General features: G+C 42.9%; 1 protein-coding gene across 1 annotated transcript in view; it reads left to right on the top strand.

The window, feature by feature from the left end:
• Positions 1-5,427: 5,427 nt before the first annotated feature.
• NPSR1 (neuropeptide S receptor 1) overlaps positions 5,428-25,186 on the top strand; it is an 81,927-nt gene continuing 62,168 nt past the window's right edge. The window contains 2 exon segments of the mRNA XM_038389091.2: positions 5,428-5,574; positions 24,368-24,506. Coding sequence (XP_038245019.1) covers positions 5,428-5,574; positions 24,368-24,506 — 286 coding nt within the window.

The raw sequence follows: 25,186 nt of genomic DNA, 5'->3' as shown, positions 1-25,186 counted from the left end.
ATAAATTTGTTAGTCTCTAACGTGCCACAAGTACTCCTTTTCTTTTTGCGAATACAGACTAACACGGCTGCTACTCTAAATTCATCTAGGCACTTCATCATGGCCTCATAGTTGTGGAGCAGTGATTTAATGCTACTGATCCTTAGTGTCCATCTTGTTGGGCACAATGGTCATAAAGAAAGCTCCCCTTCACTCTGAAACTCTCAGCCAAGGCCCAGCTTGTCAGGTCCAGGAAGCCTGCTCATCTCCCTTGTGGTGGGTGGGTGCTGGAGGGGGAGGAGGCTTCCACCATGTGGCCTTCTCCCCTGCTGCAGCCTGCTGCCCCTCACCGTAGCCTGACAGGGGATGGGGCTGCCCCTTGCCCAGCGTGGGGCAGGAGCGGTGGCTGTGGGAGGAGGGGCGCAGAGCGCCAAAGTCCCAGCAGCTGCTCAGGTGAGTGAGGTCCAGATGTCTCCTGGCTGGAAGCCCCCTTGGCATTGCCTACTAGTGGGCGCCAGGGGAGTGGAGGGCAGCCGATCATGTGTGTGCCTCCTCCCCTCCTCAGGTGCAGAAGCAGCCAGCTGCCTCAGCCTGCCACCAGTGCCGCTCTTGTGCTGTAGCCTAGCCTTAGGCAGCAGCGATCGGCGGCACAGGCGAGGGAGAGCAATGAGGAGCGGCAGGGGAGCCGCCCGCTTTCAATCAGACAGGGATGTTCCAGGACCTGGGGGAGGCGCACGCAGGGGGCTGGGGCTGGGGCCAGGGGAGGCATGTAGAGAGATAGCAGGCAGGGTCCAGGGGACACACCAGGCAGGGCCGGGGGAGAGACCTGGCCCCAATCATTGGTGGCCCTGGGCCCTCAATATTCCTGGATCCCAGGCAACATGGGCCCATACAACTCGCTTCCCCAATCACTTGCTACCCCAATGAACATTTACCTGGATTGTTCCACTGAAGTGAATATGACTACTTCTGCAAGTAACTATTCCTCAGTGGGAGTAAAGTGGAAACAAGCTGGGCCTAAATAAAATAAGAGAAACTTTCCATCCCAGATTCTCTACAAGTGGGTGCAAGACAGAGTGAAGTGCCTCCTGGGCTCTCAGGGCTTGCTGATGGTCCCCCATCTCTTGCTGTATCACTTGTGTGCTCACGCATGTGCTCTCTCTCTTGCAGCTTCTTTATTTTTCTCTTGAATTATGATGTTTCTGCATTGTCTAATGCTTTGTCTACTCCTGCAGGCATTCTGTGCCAAAAAATTAAAAATTCTGCACATTTTATTTGTCAAAATAACACTATATAATCATGCCAATTTAATCAATCACGTTCAATTATTTTGGTGATTTATTTCAAAATACCTGTCAGCAAGTATGTCTATAACAATACAGACACACACAAATATTTCCCCAGGAGTAGAGACTTAAAGAAACCCCTATGACAACCCAGTTCCTGTTTCTCTATCCCCTTCCCCACCGCAGAGCCCAGCTGCACCCCGCTCCCCCCAGAACCCAGGGATCCAGAAGGAGAAACAGTTCAGTCCCAGACTTGTATGGAGTTTCCTGTGCCCCGCCCTGTCCTTCTTTCTGCAGGGAACTGCACCTGCCAGGAACCCTTTAGCTCCCTTCCCCTACCCCCAGCAGTCTTTTCTATGTGCAAGATGGTCTCTGCTTGGTCCATCAGCCCCTGGTGGTGGCCAGCAGCACTGCAGCCCATTTCTGTGGGGAAAAGGAAATTCTGCACGCACAACATTAATTTCTGCAACATTCTGCATTGCGCAGTGGCTCAGAATTCCCCCAGGAATAATTGTCAGACTGGTAGAGAGAAACATTCTTATTATAGCAACAATGTTAAATTTCATCTTGTTCTGACTGTGTCTCTCCCAGTGACAGAGGTCTGAAAGGCATGCCTGGGATCATCACCCCGTGGAACCCCAGCAATGCTGTCACCATTGACCTACCACTGGCAGTGATGTTGCAGCATTTTGACTGATCTCTCCCCCAGGATGCTATTTGGGTCTATTCACACACCCACCTTCCATCTGACTTAATTCCTTTCCTCTTCCTGTCGTACCTAAAGCTTTGTCTCTGCAGTGATGGAACCTTTTTTGCTAGTTTATTCCACTGACTCCTAATACATGTCCCCTCACTTCTCAGCTAAATAATTTCTCCCTATGGCATCAGGCCATTGTTTATTGCATTACCCTCTGATCTGGGAATAATCCCCTTTATTTCTTATAGCGTTACCTGGTACATGCTTATCGTGGCTGATCATGTCCCATCACTGCATGGGTCTTCTCCCTGCTAAATTACAGAAATGTAGCACCATTAATCACTATTCACATGTCACTTTTTACTAAGTGGCCTCACTTCAGTCTCTGAATTGTGTTAGCTAGAGGTAGGCCTGAGCCAAAAGCCTGAATCCAAAGACCCCCTTCCCATCCCCAATCATTGCGGAGGCTTGAAATGGGGACCTTGACCTGAATTTCAGGGCTCTTCCATATCCCTAGACTGGGACAACCCAAACTTCTGGATCCAGAACACCCAAACTTTGGGGTGTTCAAAAGCTGGAGCGGAATCTTACACCTCCCCTCCCCTCCCCGAAATCCTCTGGTATTTACTACCACATCCCACTCAGTGTGAGCTCAGAAGGACCCTGAAACTTCCTCTTTTTCTCACCCAGTGAATCCAGGACAGCTAGAGCTCCACTTCCCTATTCAAAGTATATTCAAGAGACTCAGTAGACTTACCTATAGGGTAAAATGTACATTGCTGATGGTCTGCATTCCTCTGCTCTATTACCAGTATGTTGTAAAATAGAGAAGTGTTAAACAAGAGCCCAGATACTAGAGCCTCCAATTTGGGGGATAAAAGAGATCAAAATTCAGACCTAGATCCAAATTCTTTGATGTTTTGGGCCAAACTCTGCTAGGAAAAACTCCTGGCTGGTGAAGCCCTGGCGGCATGGAGAAGCAAGTTGTTACTTGCTCCTCTGCTGCCACACACTGAAACTGTGAGGGGAAAAAATCAGTCCTGATGGAACACCGTGGAGTGATAAGGTCAGTGGTGGTGTGATGCCCTCTTGCTGATGCCTCCTCTGAATTGCTGTGGCCAATGAGATTGAGAGCTCAATCTAAATGCAGCAATCAAAGTCTTACCATTACACCATTCCTCAAATGAGAAGTTTACTCTCGCCCACACTACTGCCCTGGTCTCATTGCAATGGGGCTCATTCTGCCCCCTTTGTCCTAGTTCTTGGTTTCTTTATAGACAATTTAGATTCTTCATCCGGAAGAAGAGCCTGTTTGTTCCATTCCCTTCATCCACTAGCTCAGAATAAACTAGGTTAATTGATTGCTGATGGGGCCATGATTCAATAACCTGGAAGGTGCAAGAGTTAAGGATTTGTGCATGTGAGAATGACTTTCCCCTGAGGCCTTAGAAAAACCCCTTTGTCGGTGATCTGAGATTCCCATTAGCAAACACACTCCATGGCACTTATGACAAGGGACTCATGCTATACCCAATTGCTGATGAGTTTGGTGTCATGACTGTGGCTTTTATAAGAAACTTCATTCTTTTCCTGTGGAAGAACCCATATACTCCTCTTACTATGTGAATACCAGCTTGGATGGTGTCACAACTCCATCCTGAAGCCCTCGCATGAGTAAACTAATGGGACTGAGTACTCACATGATTAGGAATGGCAAGGTGTAGCCCTAAGTCACTCTGTGTTTAAGAGGAAGGTGAAAAAAGTATATTGAAAACAAACAAACAAAAAAGTACTTTTATAGCACCTGCCAACAGAAAATCTCAGTTTTATAAACATTAATTAATTAATTTAATTAAGCGTCACATCACTTATTTAAGGGAGGGAAATATATAATCCCCATTTTACTAAGGAAGAAACTCAAGCACATTGAGGTTAATGGCAGAGTGTCCTGCCCTTATGTACTTTGGGTAGTATCTAACTCCTCAAATGGTCCTGCTGAAAATGGACTACTTGCAAAGGACGTTACCGAAAGCCTACTAAAGCAAATGAGAGTTTTTCCATTGATAAAATGGACTTTGGATCAGGGACCAGATAAGGAACTACACAACGTATGTAAGGGTATTGGAATCTATCCTGAAGTGGCTTGCTCAAGGTCACATTGGAAATTTATGGCTGTGTTAGAAATAGAATCCTGCTCCCCTAGGGAAACCAAGGGGCTCAATTTGGGACCACACAGAAATAAATGGAAAATAGATTTTTTTTTCTTTTGCTAGACTGTTTGAAAATCCAGGGTTGGAATCAGTGATTATGTAACAAAAAGGAAATTATTGGCATGTGAGTGTTTGACTCTGAAATAGGCCAAATTCTGCTTTCAGTTGCATCAATGTGAAGGAAAAGTAATGCCACTGAAGCAGGTAGTTACTTTGAATGTATTGTGTTATAAATGAGATCAGATTTTTAGTTCACGTGTGGGGAGGGATGCAGAATCTCCTCAATTACATTGCTGTGATTCTGGAGTAACACAACTGACTACAGTGAAATGTAATCCAGACTAACACCAATGTAACATATGAACCTGGCCCTGCAGTCTAAATGGTTCCATTTAAACATCCTTTGACTCATTGCTGATTTGACCACCAGTCTTCACTTTCACTTTGTGCACAATTTTTTTCACAACCTACATGTCAATTACCAGTGCCCTGTCACTCCTAGCCTATGTGCTATGGAACTGGATGCCCCTCTCCAATGGCAGGTTTCAGAGTAGCAGCCGTGTTAGTCTGTATTCGCAAAAAGAAAAGGAGTACTTGTGGCACCTTAGAGACTAACAAATTTATTAGAGCATAAGCTTTCGTGAGCTACAGCTCACTTCATCGGTTGCATCCGATGAAGTGAGCTGTAGCTCACGAAAGCTTATGCTCTAATAAATTTGTTAGTCTCTAAGGTGCCACAAGTACTCCTCCTCTCCAATGACTATATAACCCGAGAGGGATGACTAAAACACAATCAATCCATGCAAAAAAACCTGATTGGGCTGCGCTAAAGATAAGGAGCTAATATTCAGTGTGGCCTAACCAGTGTACTGGACTATAACATCATATACCGCTTAACATTTTTATAGACAATCCTGACTCCTAGAGTTAGAAACTTTGGATGTAGGACAAGCAAGCATTAGCAAGGTTTTGAGATGATTCCACATGCACTAGGTACATTACTGGCGGCTACTGCTGCTACTGGAGAGGAGAGTATGGCCAGCTATTTTCAGAATTCTGTCAGTATGGACGGTTTGGGGGAAAGCGTCCAGCTTGGATTTTTAATCACTCATCTGCATGGAAGCCTCATGCCTCACGTAGCCAGTCGTGGAGCAGTGAAGCTGTATTTTTTGCTGTGCTCTTCTGAGGAGAGCTTGGCTGTCTTTAACTCTCTGTCACAGCAGCAACACCAACGTAACCAGAACAAAACATAGTAATGCAAGTCAGTTTCACAGAAGCCAGCAGCAACTTAAATGGAAACAGAGAGAGGCTGGATTTTACACCTGTAGCTTGCACAGAAACAATGACTTTCACTGAAGTGGTGGAGGATGAGGAATGGGGATCCTTCTACTATTCCTTTAAGGTACAGACAGCATGCTTTACTGTTCTCACCTGTTTGCAGCTCTCTGCATTTTCAGTAGCTTGGCGGGGTGGGGGAGACTCAGATTATTCATTAAAAGCTTCATACTATGAGTTTATGCCTAAAATTTGTGATTGTCTTTGTATTTCCTCTATCAGGCAGTTATTGAGGGGCCCCATGTAATTGAAGCCCTAAAAGATCTTTAATCATGTATGATAGCATGGTGCTGCATTCCTATGATTGCTATGTCATTATACCGCTTTTTTTTCATATCAGCAACTTTTTATTTGAATTAAGTGTGTTAGCTAAACTCAGTATTACAACCGTCACCTGAATATGTACGGTTTGATATCAATTATCTATCAGTCTCAGCAACATGTTGTACACAGACAAAAAAAGTTGTTTTTAATCAGGAGTGGTGCTGACTGGATTTTGCACTTTGAGGGGGCTCTGAAGGAGAGGAAAAGATTGTTTTTAAGAATGTGGCAAGCATGGCAGTGACAGGGATGTTGAGAATTGAGCTGATAAGAATGAATGCATTTTTTCAAGTGCAGCTCTGTTTTTTCCAGCGCTGTACCATGTGAATATAGGGAACAGGTTGCGGTATCCCCTGAATAAATATGTGGACAGAGTTGGCAACGGGCTTTGTTGCAAGGATAGGTTCCTGGGTTAGTGGTTCTGTTGTGTGGTGTGTGGTTGCTGGTGAGTATTTGCTTCAGGTTGGGGGGCTGTCTGTAAGCAAGGACTGGCCTGTCTCCCAAGATCTGTGAGAGTGATGGGTCGTCCTTCAGGATAGGTTGTAGATCCTTGATGATGCGTTGGAGAGGTTTTAGTTGGGGGCTGAAGGTGATGGCTAGTGGCGTTCTGTTCTTTTCTTTGTTGGGTCTGTCCTGTAGTAGGTGACTTCTGGTCACTCGATTAGAGATCTAAGAGTAGCTGTTCTTCAACAAAAAAACTTCAAAACCAGACTCCAACGAGAGACTGCTGAATTGGAATTAATTTGCAAACTGGATACAATTAACTTAGGCTTGAATAGAGACTGGGAGTGGATGGGTCATTACACAAAGTAAAACCATTTCCCCATATTTATTTCCCCACTCCCCACTGTTCCTCAGATGTTCTTGTCAACTGCTGGAAATGGCCCACCTTAATTATCACTACAAAAGGTTTTCTCCCCCCCCCCCCCCCGCTCTCCTGCTGGTAATAGCTCATCTTAAGTGATCACTCTTCTTACAGTGTATATGGTAACACCCATTGTTTCATGTTCTCTGTGTATCTGTGTATATAAATCTCCCCACTGTATTTTCCACTGAATGCATTCGATGAAGTGAGCTGTAGCTCACGAAAGCTTATGCTCAAATAAATTTGTTAGTCTCTAAGGTGCCACAAGTACTCCTATCTTTAATTTAGATTGCTTTGGCTGCTGTCATCCTTTATATAGCACTTAAGTTCAGGCTGCATACATGCCATGCTTCTGTTATGGTAGCTATGTGGTACCATTCAAGTTCCCAGTATAAAATATGTAAGTAGAAATATATGTAGTATTGTGGATGGCAGGGTATTTCTACCTTTGAAAGCGATCTCTGTGCCATCATGAATTCAGACAAGTAGACTGAGGTACTCGTTTAGATAATGATGAGTGAGATATAGATGGATATGTTCAGAGACAGATTCTGATCGTTGACAGACCAGTGTAGATCTGGTGTAACTCCAGTGAAGTCAGCGGAATTATTCTAAATGTCCATTAGTGTACAAGAGGTTAGACTGTAATCCTTCCTGTACACCCTGGTGGGCTGCCCTGGAGCCAGGAGCCCAGGTTCACCATCAGTCTACCAGGTGATCTGCTCAAGAGTCTGGCAGGCAAGCGGGCAGGAAACCAGGAAGGTTTGCACTGGAATTTCACCAAAACAGTCACAGTCTCGCAGACCATTTTAATTTCACCCAAGTGGCTTCTTCCAACAGAAAAACCATTTGATCTCTCCCATTGATTAGCTGTTAATCGGTATGATATATACTGAAGTAAGGGGAATTGAGACTTAATGGTTTGTAAAATGAGATTACTGTTCATAAGGTGATATGAAAGGAGGCAGGTTAGAGCAGAGGATTAAGATTCAGGAGGCCGACGTTCTATTCCTTACACTGTACAGTGACCTTTGCCAGGTCATTCTGTACATCATTTTCCCCACTAAGAGAGACCTACAGGAAAGACACTGGATAAGCGTTAAGTGTTCTTACACACCTGTCTCAGGAGACATTCTATCAAGGGTCAAACTGGCATATTGTTCTCTGGAGTGCTGTGTCCAGTAGTAGAAGTAAGAACACTGGCATCATAACTGTACAGAAGAGTCACTGAATGCCTCCTTACTCCCTTGTTCAGCAGTATTTGAATTTCTTCCACATAAGACAATTACACTTTAGACCTTTAAGGGCAAAATCCCAGCCTCACTGAATTCAAGGGGAGTTTTGCCATTGACATCAGTGGGGCCAGGATTTCACCCTAATTCTCCTTTTTCATTTTTCCTCTTAGACAAAACATCTCTTCTACTCAAAGTAACAAGCATCTTTCTTTATAGTCCTCAAGACTAACTACTTGGCCAGCAGTAGCAGTGAATAACAGCAGAGAATTTGCCCACTAAAACTTCCTTGTAGCATATCCATCCTAGATACAGACATCGTGACCCTTGTCTTTGTTTTTCTGAAAGGTGTTGAATACATCTGCCCATTCAGTGTGGAAGATCCAACAGTGGAGTCTGTGGGTGAAGTGGGCCAATACGTCTCAGGATACACATGGAGGTCCATTCTCAGCATAGTCACGTCACTGTTATGCTTAAGTCTTGCAGTTCTACAGAGTAAAAATATCCATGAAAGCCCAGTTGTGACATCTGTTCAGGTTCCTTTCTTCTTTGTCACCCTGCTTCTTCCGCAGAGCCTGATTATTTATGTTTAGTATGAAATTAATAATCAATAATTCAACAGCACCAATCCCTGATTAAATTTTAATACTATGCTATGATCAGTGCAGGGAAAAGTGTAGTGACAGGATTCCCTAGCTCATCTCACCTATAGTCCCTTCTCTGCTTTATTTCCACTCATATTTCAGGACGTCCAAAGTGGAACTTAACATGCAACATTTGAATTGGCTATTACATGCCATAGATTGTCTGGAGGTGCCATTTGGATAACATACAGAATCACGGTGGGGCATGGTGGGAACACAGCAGTGGGACATGCCCTTAACTATGTAACCATGCTGACTTTTCCTCATCCAGGTTACTAATTACAGATTCTAAGTGGAGAAAAAGAAACCACCCTGTCTTTCCCTCAAACAAACTACTGGAAGAGAGGTTTCAGAGTAGCAGCCGTGTTAGTCTGTATTCGCAAAAAGAAAAGGACTACTTGTGGCACCTTAGAGACTAACAAATTTATTTGAGCGTAAGCTTTCGTGAGCTACAGCTAACTTCATTGGATGCATTTGGTGGAAAATACAGAGGGGAGATTTATATACACACACAGAGAACATGAAACAATGGGTTTTATCATACACATTGTAAGGAGAGTGATCACTTAAGATGAGCCATCACCAGCAGCAAGTGGGAGAAAGGAGGAAAACCTTTCATGGTGACAAGCAAGGTAGGCTATTTCCAGCAGTTAACAAGAACATCTGAGGAACAGTGGGGGGTGGGGTGGGGTGGAGAAATAACATGGGGAAATAGTTTTACTTTGTGTAATGACTCATCCATTCCCAGTCTCTATTCAAGCCTAAATTAATTGTATCCAGTTTGCAAATTAATTCCAATTCAGCAGTCTCTCATTGGAGTCCGTTTTTGAAGTTTTTTTAGCTTAGTGTCCTTTTTCTTTTGTAGAGAAGCAAAGTGTGTGTTGTAAATGGCTTGTCTAGTTTTTGTAAAGTCCAGCCACGAGGAAGTTTGTGTGGAAGGTTGGTTCTTTATGAGAGTATCCAGTTTTGAGAGCTCATTCTTAATCTTTCCTTGTTTGCTGTAGAGGATGTTGATCAGGTGGTTCCGCAGTTTCTTTGAGAGTGTGTGGCACAAGCTGTCAACATAGTCTGTGTGGTATGTAGATTGTAATGGATTTTTTACCTTCAGTCCTTTTGATATGATGTCCATCTGTATGCATTTGGAGAGGAAGATGATGTCTGTCTGTATCTGTACGAGTTTTTTCATGAAGTTGACAGATTTCCACTCTATACGGCTAAATTCAGTGCCTTGCATAAGCTATCTAAACTACTACATGCCACAAGGGGCCACAACAGTGGTTCCCGTAACCCACCCAGCAATATTGTTAATCTATCCAACTATACTCTTAACCCAGCAGAAGAATCTGTCCTATCTCGGGGCCTCTCCTTATGCCCCTCCACCCCCACGAACATGATACAGTTCTGTGGTGACCTAGAATCCTATTTTTGACGTCTCCAACTCAAGGAATATTTCCAACACACCTCTGACCAACATATTAACCCACAGAGACCTTCCTACCAACACTACAAAAAGAAGGATTCTGGGTGGACTCCTCCTGAAGGTCGAAACAGCAGACTGGACTTCTACATAGAGTGCTTCCGCCGATGTGCACGGGCTGAAATTGTGGAAAAGCAGAATCACTTGCCCCATAACCTCAGCCGTCCACAGCCTCCACAATGCCATCCACAACCTCAGAAACAACTCTGACATCATAATCAAAAAGGCTGACAAAGGAGGTGCTGTCGTCATCATGAATAGGTCGGAGTATGAACAAGAGGCTACTAGGCAGCTCTCCAACACCACTTTCTACAAGCCATTACCCTCTGATCCCACTGAGAGTTACCAAAAGAAACTACAGCATTTGCTCAAGAAACTCCCTGAAAAAGCACAAGAACAAATCCACACAGACACACCCCTAGAACCTCGACCTGGGGTATTCTATCTGCTACCCAAGATCCATAAACCTGGAAATCCTGGACGCCCCATCATCTCAGACATTGGCACCCTGACAGCAGGATTGTCTGGCTATGTAGACTCCCTCCTCAGGCCCTACGTTACCAGCACTCCCAGCTATCTTCGAGACACCACTGACTTCCTGAGGAAACTACAATCCATTGGTGATCTTCCTAAAAACACCATCCTGGCCACTATGGATGTAGAAGCCCTCTACACCAACATTCCACACAAAGATGGACTACAAGCCGTCAGGAGTAGTATCTCCGATAATGTCACGACTAACATGGTGGCTGAACTTTGTAACTTTGTCCTCACCCATAACTATTTCACATTTGGGGACAATGTATACCTTCAAATCAGTGGCACTGCGATGGGTACCCGCATGGCCCCACAGTATGCCAACATTTTTATGGCTGACTTAGAACAACGCTTCCTCAGCTCTCGTCTCCTAATGCCCCTACTCTACTTGCACTACATTGATGACATCTTCATCATCTGGACCCATGGAAAAGAAGCCCTTGAGGAATTCCACCATGATTTTAACAATTTCCATCCCACCATCAACCTCAGCCTGGACCAGTCCACACAAGAGATCCACTTCCTGAACACTACAGTGCTAATACGCGATGGTCACATAAACACCACCCTATATCGGAAACCTACTGACCGCTATTCCTACCCACATGCCTCTAGCTTTCATCCAGACCATACCACACGATCCATTGTCTACAGCCAAGCTCTACGATATAACTGCATTTGCTCCAACCCCTCAGACAGAGACAAACACCTACAAGATCTCTATCATGCATTCTTACAACTACAATACCCACCTGCTGAAGTGAAGAAACAGAGTGACAGAACCAGAAGAGTACCCAGAAGTCACTACTACTACAGGACAGGCCCAAAAAAGAAAATAACAGAACGTCACTAGCCATCACCTTCAGCCCCCAACTAAAACCTCTCCAACGCATCATCAAGGATCTACAACCTATCCTGAAGGACGACCCATCACTCTCACAGATCTTGGGAGACAGGCCAGTCCTTGCTTACTGGGAGACAGCCCAGCCCCCCAACCTGAAGCAAATACTCACCAGCAATCACACACCACACACCAGAACCACTAACCCAGGAACCTATCCTTGCAACAAAGCCCGTTGCCAACTCTGTCCACATATTTATTCAGGGGATACAATCATAGGGCCTAATCACATCAACCACACTATCAGAGGCTCATTCACCTGCGCATCTACCAATGTGATATATGCCATCATGTGCCAGCAATGCCCCTCTGCCATGTACATTGGTGAAACTGGACAGTCTCTACGTAAAAGAATAAATGGACACAAATAAGACGTCAAGAATTATAACATTCAAAAACCAGTCGGAGAACACTTCAGTCTCTCTCGTCACTCAATTACAGACCTGAGAGTGGCTATCCTTCAACAAAAAAACTTCAAAAACAGACTCCAGCGAGAGACTGCTGAATTGGAATTAATTTGCAAACTGGATACAATTAACTTAGGCTTGAATAGAGACTGGGAATGGATGAGTCATTACACAAAATAAAACTATTTCCCCATGTTATTTCTCCCCCCCACCCCACCCCTCACTGTCCTCAGATGTTCTTGTTAACTGCTGGAAATAGCCTACCTTGCTTGTCACCATGAAAGGTTTTCCTCCTTCCCCCCCACCCCGCTGCTGGTGATGGCTCATCTTAAGTGATCACTCTCCTTACAGTGTGTATGATAAAACCTATTGTTTCATGTTCTCTGTGTGTGTATATAAATCTCCCCTCTGTATTTTTCACCAAATGCATCCGATGAAGTGAGCTGTAACTCACGAAAGCTTATGCTCAAATAAATTTGTTAGTCTCTAAGGTGCCACAAGTACTCCTTTTCTTTTTACTAGAAGAGAACAGATCTCCTTCAGGTGTCAAACCACTCGCTTTCCACCAGCTTTGAACCACTACAAAAGCATTTAGGCCCAGATCCTCAAAGTTATTTAGGAGCCTAACTCACATTGATTACAATGACACTTACTTAGGTACCTAAATAACTAGAGAGAATCTGGGCTTCAGCTCTTAGCAACTAGCATAATATACTGGCCTTCAAATCAGACTACTCTAGAATTTTTTTACAAAATTATAGGCTATTATATTCTTGATGTCCTGTAAATTAGCATCTCTTATCTTATGACAATCACCCTCTTCTTCTTCTCTGATATTGCCACATATGTAACCAGAAACTTCTTGAAACTATAAAAAAGTTCTGTCTTAATTCTCTCCCCTGCAATGAAGAGGGTGCATGGCACTTACCATTTATTTGTATAATTTCCCACGATGCAAATGCAAACATACATAGGTTACTTAAGTATGATATATAAGCAGAAAAAAAATGTTTTGTAGAGTGTGACCGGCTTCCCAGGGGAGCCACACTGAGATTACTCAACTAGGGCAAACTGTAAAGAATGGGACAGACAATCCCCAAAGCTTGTGGATATTCCAATACTTAGATTTACCAACCCAACGCAAATAGCTATAGTACCTTACTGGTTATCCAGAAGCCAAAACACAGTTCCCTTAAAGCCACCCAGCCTTGGTCTCCACCTAGACACCCAAGTCAAATATGAGGAGGATTACTGAAAATCTTATTCATCCTATAAGAAAGTTCTACCAATCCCAAAGGATCAGACACATTACCTCCCATGTTAATTAATATTTCAGATCTTACCCAAATACACACCTATGGCCAATTCTTATAAACTAAACTAAACTAAACTAAAATGTATTTTTTTTTAAAAAAAGAAAGAGTATTGGTTAAAGACCAGTATATATACAGACATAAGTGCAGTTTTGAGATTAATTTCATAGTAGAGATTGTGAGCTTTGTAGTTGCAAAGAGTTCTTTCAGAATTAGTCCATAGGTTATAGTTCAATGTTCATATCCAGGGTGATTCACGTGGAACTGGAGATCTCAGTCTTATGACTCAAGCTTCCTTGGCATCAAACAGATCTGAGATAAAAAGGATCAGGACCCAAGGGTTTTTTTATACAGTTTCAGCTCTTCTTTTGACAGCTCAGAGTCCTTAGATGAACAATAGGCAATCACTGAGATTTTGAAGTAGACCTATTTCCTAAGCATCACTGGTGATTAGGTACACAGATTAATGTAAAACAATTGCCTGTTTTCCAGCATTCGCAAGTGATTTGCTATACATTTCAAAGAGATCAATACAGTGATATGACTATATTTACAGCTCATTTAAATGTTAAGATCTTCTTTTGAGCTCTGATTAACAGAATACAGCATAGACCGGAACTGTTCTAAGGATATATATGTAAACACACAAAAACACAAACATTATCTAGCAATATGTCCCTAAAGGTTGAATTTGGGTCATTTATCCTGCAGGATGCTTTCTGGCCATGTGTCACATAGGAGTTGTTTATGGAGGAGATGGTATGATGGTATAACATGATTTTGGAAATTAATTGATCTTTAAATATTCATGGTAAATAGGCCCAATGGCCTGTGATGAGGTGTTAGATGGAGTGGGATCTAAGTTACTACAGAAAATTCTTTCCTCGGTATGGCTGGTGATCTTGCCCATAGGCTCAGGGTTTAGCTGGTCGCCATATTTGGGGTAGGGAAGGAATTTTCCTCCAGGGCAGATTGGAAGAGGCCCTGGAGGTTTTTCGCCTTCCTCTGTAGCATGGGGCACGGGTCACTTGCTGGAGGGTTCTCTGCTTCTTGAAGTCTTTAAACCATAATTTGAGGACTTCAATAGCTCAGACATAGGTGAGAGGTTTTTCGCAGGAGTGGGTGCGTGAGATTCTGTGGCCTGCGCTGTGCAGGAGGTCGGACTAGATGATCAGAATGGTCCCTTCTGACTTTAGTATCTATGAATCTATGAAAATCAGAATAACCAATGAAATATGCAAATCATTTCCAGGGGCTATAAATGAAACAAAATAATATAGATAGGGTACTGGATTGAGACTTGGGAGACCCTGGTTCTGACATTGGTTTGCTGGGTGACTTTGGGCAATTCACTTCACCTTTCTGTGCCTCAGTTTCTCCATCTGTAAAATGGGGATAATGATACAGACCTCCTTCATAAAGTGCTTTGAGATCTCTTGATGTGAAGTGTTCTGTAAGAGCTAGGTGGCATTATGTTTGTTCTATTATTGTTACTGTGATTTTGATAAGTTATTTATGTCATCTGTGTGGGCAGGAATATTCTTCACATCCATGAAAAGGACCTAAATAGAGTCAATTGATGAGAACTGCTCCAACAGTGGGATAGGCAGGATTGGGCACAGATTTTGGTTTTTGAATTATGAATTTAGATGAATCACTGAATCATTTGTGGTTTATTCATATGGTTTATTCATCATCCAATTTATTTCCCTTAATATCGATCTAACTCTCTTGAAGCATGCATCGACCTCAAGAGAAGTCAAGGAAAGAGTCCCCTAAGTATTTGATAAATCTCTCAATTATTATAATAGTAATAGAACATTACTAGCATGAGTTAAAAATCAATAGGCCCAATCCGCCTATGGTAAGGCACCACATCAAAAACAATGAGTGACCTGCCGGGGAAAGAAAATTAAACAATTCAACTCAGGAACAAATTTCAGTGAAGTGCTAAAATGTCAAATGTAATGGGTGTGCCCAGAAACAACACCAGTGTACTCACTGGTTTCAGAGTAGCAGCCGTGTTAGTCTGTATTCACAAAAAGAAAAGGAGTACTTGTGGCAGCTTAGAGACTAACAAATTTATTTGAGCATAAGCTTTCATGAGCTACAGCTCACTTCATCGGATGTATTTGGTGGAAAATACAGTGGGGAGATTGATATACACACACAGAGAACATGAAACAATGAGTTTTATCGTACACACTGTAAGATTCATAGATTCATAGATTCATAGATACTAAGGTCAGAAGGGACCACTCTGATCATCTAGTCCGACCTCCTGCACAGCGCAGGCCACAGAATGTCACCCACCACTCCTATGAAAAACCTCACCCATGTCTGAGCTATTGAAGTCCTCAAATCATGGTTCAAAACTTCAAGGAGCAGAGAAGCCTCCCTCCAGTCAACCATGCCCCATGCTACAGAGGAAGGCAAAAAAACCTCCAGGGCCTCTCCAATCTGCCCTGGAGGAAAACTCCCTCCCGACCCCAAACATGGCAATCAGCCAAACCCTGAGCACATGGGCAAGATTCACCAGCCAGATACCCAGGAAAGAATTTTCTATAGTAAATCAGATCCCATCCATCTAATATCCCATCTCAGGGGATTTGGCCTATTTACCCTGAATATTTAAAGATAAATTACTTACCAAAATCCCATTATCCCATCATACCATCTCCTCCATAAACTTATCGAGTAGAATCTTAAAACCAGATAGATCTTTTGCCCCCACTGCTTCCCTTGGAAGGTTATTCCAAAACTTCACTCCTCTGATGGTTAAAAACCTTCGTCTGATTTCAAGTCTAAACTTCCTGGTGGCCAGTTTATACCCATTTGTTCTTGTGTCCACATTGGTGCTGAGCTGAAATAATTCCTCTCCCTCTCCTATATTTGTCCCTCTGATATATTTATAGAGAGCAATCATATCTCCCCTCAACCTTCTTTTAGTTAGGCTAAACAAGCCAAGCTCCTTAAGTCTCCTTTCATAAGACAAGTTTTCCATTCCTCGGATCATCCTAGTAGCCCTTCTCTGTACCTGCTCCAGTTTGAATTCATCCTTTTTAAACATGGGAGACCAGAACTGCACACAGTATTCTAGGTGAGGTCTCACCAGTGCCTTGTATAACGGTACTAAAACCTCCTTATCCCTACTGGAAATGCCTCTCCTGATGCATCCCAAAACCGCATTAGCTTTTTTCACAGCCATATCACATTGGCAGCTCATAGTCATCCTATGATCAACCAATACTCCAAGGTCCTTCTCCTCTTCCGTTACTTCTAATTGATGCGTCCCCAACTTATAACTAAAATTCTTGTTATTAATCCCTAAATGCATAACCTTACACTTCTCACTATTAAATTTCATCCTATTACTATTACTCCAGTTTACAAGGTCATCCAGATCCTCCTGTATAATATCCCGATCCTTCTCCGAATTGGCAATACCTCCCAGCTTTGTATCATCTGCAAACTTTATTAGCACACTCCCACTTTTTGTGCCAAGGTCAGTAACAAAAAGATTAAATAAGATTGGTCCCAAAACCGATCCCTGAGGAACTCCACTGGTAACCTCCCTCCAACCTGACAGTTCGCCTTTCAGTAGGACCCGTTGCAGTCTCCCCTTTAACCAATTCCTTATCCACCTTCTGATGTTCATATTGATCCCCATCTTCTCCAATTTAACTAATAATTCCCCATGTGGCACGGTATCAAATGCCTTACTGAAATCTAAATTAGATCCACTGCATTTCCTTTATCTAAAAAATCTGTTACTTTTTCAAAAAAGGAGATTAGGTTGGTTTGGCACGATCTACCTTTTGTAAAACCATGTTGTATTTTGTCCCATTTACCATTGACTTCAATGTCCTTAACTAATTTCTCCTTCAAAATTTTTTCCAGGACCTTGCATACTACAGATGTCAAACTAACTGACCTGTAGTTACCTGGATCACTTTTTTTTCCTTTCTTAAAAATAGGAACTATATTAGCAATTCTCCAATCATTCGGTACTATTCCTGAGTTTACAGATTCATTAAAAATTCTTGCTAATGGGCTTGCAATTTCAGGTGCCAATTCCTTTAATATTCTTGGATGAAGATTATCTGGGCCCCCCGATTTAGTCCCATTAAGCTGTTTCAGTTTCGCTTCTACCTCTGATATGGTAATATCTACCTCTATATCCTCCTTCCCATTTGTCATGCTACCATTATCCCCAAGATCCTCTTTAGCCTTATTAAAGACTGAGGCAAAGTATTTGTTTAGATATTGGGCCATGCCTAGATTATCTTTAACCTCCGCTCCATCCTCAGTGTTAAGCGGCCCCACTTCTTCCTTCTTAGTTTTCTTCTTATTTATATGGCTATAGAACCTTTTACTATTGGTTTTAATTCCCTTTGCAAGGTCCAACTCTACTCGACTTTTAGCCTCTCTGACTTTATCCCTACATCTTCTGACCTCAATTAGGTAGCTTTCCTTGCTGATCCCTCCCATCTTCCACTCCCTGTATGCTTTCTGCTTCTTCATAATCACCTCTCTAAGATGCTTGCTCATCCAGCTTGGTCTACAACTCCTTCCTATGAATTTTTTCCCCTTTCTTGGGATACAGGCTTCCGATAGCTTCTGCAGTTTTGATTTAAAGTAATCCCAGGCCTCAACTGCCTTTAGATCCATAAGTTCTTCAGTCCAATCCACTTCCCTAACTAATTGCCTTAATTTTTGAAAGTCAGCCCTTTTGAAATCAAAAACCCTAGTTGCAGATTCATTTTTGTTAATCCTTCCATTTAGTTTGAACTGAATTTGTGAGTTAGGAGAGTGATCACTTAAGATGAGCCATCACCAGCAGCGGGGGGGGGGGGGGGGAGAAGGAGAAAAACCTTTCATGGTGACAAGCAAGGTAGGCTATTTCCAGCAGTTAACAAGAACATCTGAGAAACAGTGAGGGGTGGGGTGGGGGGGAGAAATAACATGGGGAAATAGTTTTACTTTGTGTAATGACTCATCCATTCCCAGTCTCTATTCAAGCCTAAGTTAATTGTATCCAGTTTGCAAATTAATTCCAATTCAACAGTCTCTCGTTGGAGTCTGTTTTTGAAGTTTTTTTGTTGAAGGATAGCCACCCTCAGGTCTGTAATCAAGTGACCAGAGAGATTGAAATGTTCTCCGACTGGTTTTTGAATGTTATAATTCTTGACGTCTGATTTGTGTCCATTTATTCTTTTACGTAGAGACTGTCCAGTTTGACCAATGTACATGGCAGAGGGACATTGCTGACACATGATGGCATATAGCACATTGGTAGATGCGCAGGTGAACGAGCCTCTGATAGCGTGGCTGATGTGATTAGGCCCTATGATGGTGTCCCCTGAATAGCTATGTGGACAGAGTTGGCAATGGGCTTTGTTGCAAGGATAGGTTCCTGGGTTAGTGGTTCTGTTGTGTGGTGTGTGGTTGCTGGTGAGTATTTGCTTCAGGTTGGGGGGCTGTCTGTAAGCAAGGACTCGCCTGTCTCCCAAGATCTGTGAGAGTGATGGGGCATCCTTCAGGATAGGTTGTAGATCCTTGATGATGCGTTGGAGAGGTTTAAGTTGGGGGCTGAAGGTGATGGCTAGTGGCGTTCTGTTATTTTCTTTGTTGGGCCTGTCCTGTAGTAGGTGACTTCTGGTTCACTGTGTCCCTGTAAAAGAGTGGGAGAATCACATTTGGGAGGCTGTGTTATCTCATGGACAGAACCCTGGACCAGGGGCCAGAACTCCAGAGTTCTAATCCTGGTTCTGACCATCAGTCTTGATGTGTTTTTTATCGAGTCACTTTTGATTCTCGGTCTCTCAGTCTGTGAATGGTGGCGATGACATATATACCTAGTTCATGGGCATTGTCAGAATAAATTAGTTTATGTTTATACAGCACTTAGAAAGTGCTAAGTAATAGTGAAAGTATTGATGTACTGATGTATTAGAAATACTTTATTTCCAGTTATGCTGCTGTGTACGTTTGTGCATACATGTGAACTTGGATTTCTGCAGCAGCAATAGGTACAAGGGAATTTTTCTTAGTGCACTTGTTAACAAGGATTGACAATTTCATTACTGGTTAAGTGCAGTTGTGACATGTGGGCTAAATTCCTTTATAATAATCTACATACTTTAGACTTGCTTATACTTACTCACACATCAGTAACGTAACTGTAAGATGGACCAGTGACTGATCCAGTATATCTCTATTAGCTAATTTTCGAAAATGCAGAAATTATGTAATTATTCCTTGAACACTCACTACATGAAAAGATAAATATGGAAAAAGAAATGCTGCTTAGTTGCTGACATTCAGAAATGGAACAAGTTGTCCTTTTCCTGAAGGGTGCCTGTGTGGAGGCGTGGGGATGGGTAAATCATCTTGCTGGAGTAAGGCTGTCCCCATTTACCGTCCATCTCCTACCCAAACACAGCAGAGTGGCACTTCTGATCTAGGTATTGTGAAAATAAAATTGTTGACATCTATTATTGATAAATATTTCTATCTTTCTATTCCAGTCACATCCTGTCATGTGAAAAGAAAAGGAGAACTTGTGGCACCTTAGAGACTAATGAATTTATTAGACTAAGGTGCCACAAGTTCTCCTTTTCTTTTTGCGAATACAGACTAACACGGCTGCTACTCTGAAACCTGTCATGTGAGACAAAATGCCAGGTTCTGTTTCAGTTGTTAGCAGAGAAAAAGCAGCAGCTCTCCAACAGTATATGTACTGCCTTTGTCTAGACCATGCTGGGGGCAAATAGAGCAAAGACCATTCATTTTAATTAGAGCATCACCAAAAGGCAAATAGCAGCCTTACAGCTTCCAGAATACTAGTACTTAGAGTAATCAAATTATGCATTTTGCTTTTGAGAGGCACCCTGGTTCAATGGGTGGGTCATCGGACTGGCAGGCAGAAGCCTTGGCTTCTATTCCCAGCTCTGTCACTGATCTGCTGTGGGTCCCTGGGCAAGTCGCTTCACTTCTATGTCCCCAGGTATAAAATGGGGATAATGATACCTACTCCCCCTTGTAAAACACAGTGAGCAGATTCAAATGCTGTACAGTGGAAGAGCTAACATACTTCCAGAATAACCACAACGATCCATATGGGGCTTGGTCCTGCAGTCTTCATCCAGGCAAAACTCCCTGAAGTCAAATGGAATTTTGCCTGAATACAAAATGCAGAACAAGGCCAATTGCAGCGTTCCCTCTTGTTTCCGATGCAGTTTTCTAATTTGGTTCATGGGCAAAGGTTGCTCTTAATCATAAAGTAAATTAGCAAAATATTGATAGCAGCTTCAGATGACAAATATTGCCATATTCCAACTCCATCTCATAGAGTAGTAGCAGTTACAATAGATTACAAACATCCATGAGCTCCTGACTGCCATGCTCAGCTTTACCACTGATTGGTTTTGTGACCTTCGCCATGTCACTTAATTAATCTGTGTACCATCTGTAAGCAGTGGCTGATAATAAATACCTACCTCAAAGTGATGTGCAGATTAATTACAGCAGTCACCTTTTACAAAATCACCATTTGCCAAGAGTTGCCATGCTGTGGTATGGGAGACAACTGACCCCCCCCCTTTTTTTTTTAAAGAATAAGTAGTAATTGAACATCTGTTGGGAAATAATTAATTTTTAATGGAGACCATTTATGTGATGTGTGAATAATTTTCAGAATCTTAGCCAGAAGTTGCTGTACAAGTATTTTTGTTAAAAAGCAAACAAGTGAATTAAATGAAAAGCATCTATGTTTATACATCATTAGCATGGTAAGCATAGAGCCAGATGCTGCCCTGGATCACATCGATGTCAATGCAGTTTTCAATGCAGGCTGAAGTCAGCCTGCAAAGGCTATGATAATTAAAACAGAACATTGTTGACCCTTAATTCATATTAGTGCACCCGTTCTGTTTTCTTTCAGTGATGTAAATCCCTGCTGGACTGAAGAATAGAAGCTTTATTTCTTGATTTGATTCTTTGTGTAAGCTTAATGTCAGGCAAACAGTCCCTTTTGTATTCATCTTTCATTTAAATGAGTTATTATCTGTGTGTGGGCAGTTCCGTTGTCCATTTCCATAGAATACTGAATTACAAACAGTCAGGTATTGCTCCTTAATTAAGCAGGATGGAATTTATATGGCATTTGTTCTTCTTCCGCACAATGAGTTTTGTACTCCAGATGAAAGGGCCACGCTATCTTCAAATCCACATTTATTTCTTCCGGCAAAACCTCAAGAAGATTTTAGTAACAAAGGCCCTGATTCTGCTCTCGCCGTCACCAGCATAACATCATTTATTTCTGAGGAAATATTCCTGACTTGCACCACTGACAGGGAGAGTGCAGACAGTCTCATTCATAGTTCATGTCAGTTCCCAGCAAGAAACACTATCCTGAACTCACCCCTTGTGTCAATCTCTTGTCCTCAGTGACAAATGTGAGCTAATATGTAAAGGTTACTTTTCACCAACAAACATCATGGCAGCCATAAAGAAACCAAACAGTAACTAGGGAATTAAAAAGCAGGGGTCTGGACTCAGGGTTGCCGGAACCTTCCCAAAGGTGAGGGGGCCAGGGGCTCCCACCCCTTGGGGCTCCACCCCCAAAGGCCCTGCCTCTTCCCCCAGAGGCTCTGACCCCTGCCAAGCTGGAGAAGGGCCAGGGAACCCACCCCTCACCCCAGGTGGTGGCTCCCCACAACTGACCACAGCACTGCCCCCGCCTTCCCATCTGGAGCGGGGTCAGGGAGAGCCAGGCTGGCAGTTGTGGGGAGCTGGCACAGATTCGCGGACCCTTCACCTGCCTTGGGCTGGGTGGAGAGCCTTGGGGGCGGGGATACAGGCCGGGGGCTGCTCTCAGCCCCGGGCCCAGGCTCCCCTCCCCAGCCGGGCTCCATGCTGGCCTGGCTGGGGGGTGGAGCCTTGGGGAGGAGCGGAGTGAAAGGGGGGAGAGTCAACCTTGGCAAAAAGTGGGAGTGCCATTCCCCCCCCCCCCCCCCAGTTCTGGCGCCACTGACTGGACTAGAAGACCTCTTAAGGTCTATTGCAGTCCTATGATTATTGTGTTCTATCTAGTGAATAGTGAACCAGTTCAGACACAGAAGATGCAAACCAAACCACAAGACCCAAGTTTAGAAGGAGCAAAACTTCCTCTTTTTTGTAGCACTGCTCCGTGGAGTGAGATGCACCTGGCCTTGCTCCCTTCTAAACTTCTATCTCCACTCCCATGGCTGAGTATTTCCTGGCGGTGGTCATCAGGGCTTGACTTCCCACTTTGCACCTCCCTGCTCAGCTGTGGTATAGAGAGGTATGTCAAAGAGATATTTCCCCTCTGCTCTGTGCTGCTTAAAGAACTTTTTTCCTGCAGACCTTCTCCTGTCCCCATCCCTACCAAGCAATTCAGGAGAGCCACTAACACTAGCAGCAACCTTGTGTACCCCATCCCCACCCTGCAGCCTAGGCAATGAGCAGCCCCTCCTCTCCAGCAGCTTCTCAATCTCACCAAAGGTGGCTATAAATTCAGCTCTTCATTCATCTGCAGCTCATCACCTCATTTCCAGCTCCCAGTGCCCTACATTCTGGGGTTGCAGCTAGTGACTCCGGGAAAGGAAAAACAGTGTTTCATTTTCTTTCTCTTGCCTATGTTAAAAACCAAATCTCAACTTGTCCTACTGCCTAAGAACTGCCTGAATTTTAACATTATAATTTGGGTTAAAATCCGGACCAGCTGTACTTTTGTAACAATGGGATTTGTGTGAGTAGAGAGGCTGGGGAAGATTAGATCACTATATTATGTTGTCATCACATTTTAATCCCTTGTTTCATCAAGATACTGCAATACATCCCCACCAGACAAGTTATATACCATAAAAAGTTCACTCCAGTATGAATGGGACTGCAGTTAACAGCCAGTCTATTAAGAGAAGCTATCAAAGAACAGCACAATCCTCCTTTGGAGTACAATCTACTTGTCATGGGCAACATCATAAGTGGCAAGGTTTTTGTGAATGAACTGTTTGTGTAAATGCTATGTCTGCTCTCCATTTTAATCCCATTAAACACCAGGTTCAGTACTTCTTAAAATTAAGAACTGAGGGGCATGGCCATTAAAGGAAGAAAGCATGATCTTTGTGCTCCCCAATGACTGAAAGACATTTCACTAAAAAGTGGGGGTGGGTGCAGAAATTGTATCCATATCTCAACATGAGAAAATGGGTTAAAAAAAAACAGATTGCATACACAAGCATCTCTCTCCCCCGCATCCTTCCTTCACTTTTGTTGCTCAATCTTTGAGGTATTGAAAGGTTTGAATAACCTTTCTTTCATTTCTATTATTTTTACACATACTACCTCTTGGGGGCATTTTGCTATTATATATTTCTCTCAGCAGCAAGATTCCACTAGTACCATAGGGCAATGTTCTTTTTTTAGACTTAGTGCTCTCCTCTTACATAATGAGTTGATTTTTATGATGTACTTGCATGATCCATACTTGCTTGGGTTAGAAAGCAAAGCATTTTATTTCCCTAGTTTCTTCAAGGAAATTTTTTTTCTATAGTCAGACAGACTTAATGGTCCACTAGAGCAACATAAGAAAACTGAAGGTTGCTTCCCATTTCAGTGATACTTGATGATGTACTTCTGATGGCTTTGTGAAATTATTACTCCTACCCCACGCACTTAGCTGCTATCAAATTAAAACTAGGACTTCACTGTTCAGTTTTTTTAAAAAAAAAACACTGCTGCATTTTAACATTTTCTGATGAAAAATACTTTTTGGATTAAGTGAAAAATCAATTGTCAATTCATATTTAAATCCCATTGTATTAATTCCCATCCTGCTTGTTATAGCTAAGTCTGCATCACCTTGTTTAACCAAGTCACTTTCACCCACCCACTGATTCATTTAAAGAAAAGGAGTACTTGTGGCACCTTAGAGACTAACAAATTTATTTGAGCATAAGCTTTCGTGAGCTACAGCTCACTTCATCGGATGCTGTAGCTCACGAAAGCTTATGCTCAAATAAATTTGTTAGTCTCTAAGGTGCCACAAGTACTCCTTTTCTTTTTGCGAATACAGACTAACACGGCTGCTACTCTGAAAACTGATTCATTTGCGTGGTTTCTTTTCCCCCCATGCAGACAGAACAGCTGGTTACTCTTTGGATTCTCTTTATTGTCACAGTTGCTGGAAACTCCATTGTGCTGTTCTCTACCTGGAAGTGGAAGAAGAAGAGGAAATCCAGAATGACCTTTTTTGTGACACAGTTAGCCATCACAGGTATTGTCTGGGAAGGGGGATATGGACTGGGGTGAAGGGTAGGGTTAAGACCAGCAGTTTTCATTACTTTGATATGCAAATGCAAGATGAAGGGTGAATAATTCAGTTTCCATTTAGAATAAAGATTTCTCTTGAGGGCAAATTCAGCCCTGGAGTAAGCCGGTACAACTCCATTGAATTCAGTGCAATATCTGTTTGAACTAGGCTTGAATTTGGTCCTTGATCTAAAAAAGACACTCCACTAGCTGTGATGGACACAGGTGCCAATTTGACAGCTTAATGGAGGCTTATCTGGGAGTCTAAATTTGTGCCACTTCCCTGTTCCCAAGTGTCATCGCAGACCTATTTATATTACACTGGATTAGAATGAGTCTCCAGTGCTCTTCTGCTAAAACCTTTTAAAAGACTAATATCCCTAAATGCATGCTTGCACTGCTGCACGAAAACAGATTCCTATCTGTAAGATCAGGGGTTCTGGTTTGTCACAAAAATGCATATGTCGAAGTGCTAATGGGAGGAGGGAGGTACTGTTTTTTAGACTGGGAGAAAAGAGGTCCCATCCACAGCTCAGTGGAAAAAGACTCCTACTGACTGCACTCGGCTTTGCATCAGGCCCTAAATGTATAAAGAAAGTTGATAGGAAATCGGTGTTTGGTAAAGTAGTAATCATGCCAGATAAG

Source organism: Dermochelys coriacea, chromosome 2, assembly GCF_009764565.3.
Source record: "Dermochelys coriacea isolate rDerCor1 chromosome 2, rDerCor1.pri.v4, whole genome shotgun sequence".
Taxonomy (NCBI): domain Eukaryota; kingdom Metazoa; phylum Chordata; order Testudines; family Dermochelyidae; genus Dermochelys; species Dermochelys coriacea.
This window is presented reverse-complemented; position numbering and strand designations above follow the sequence as displayed.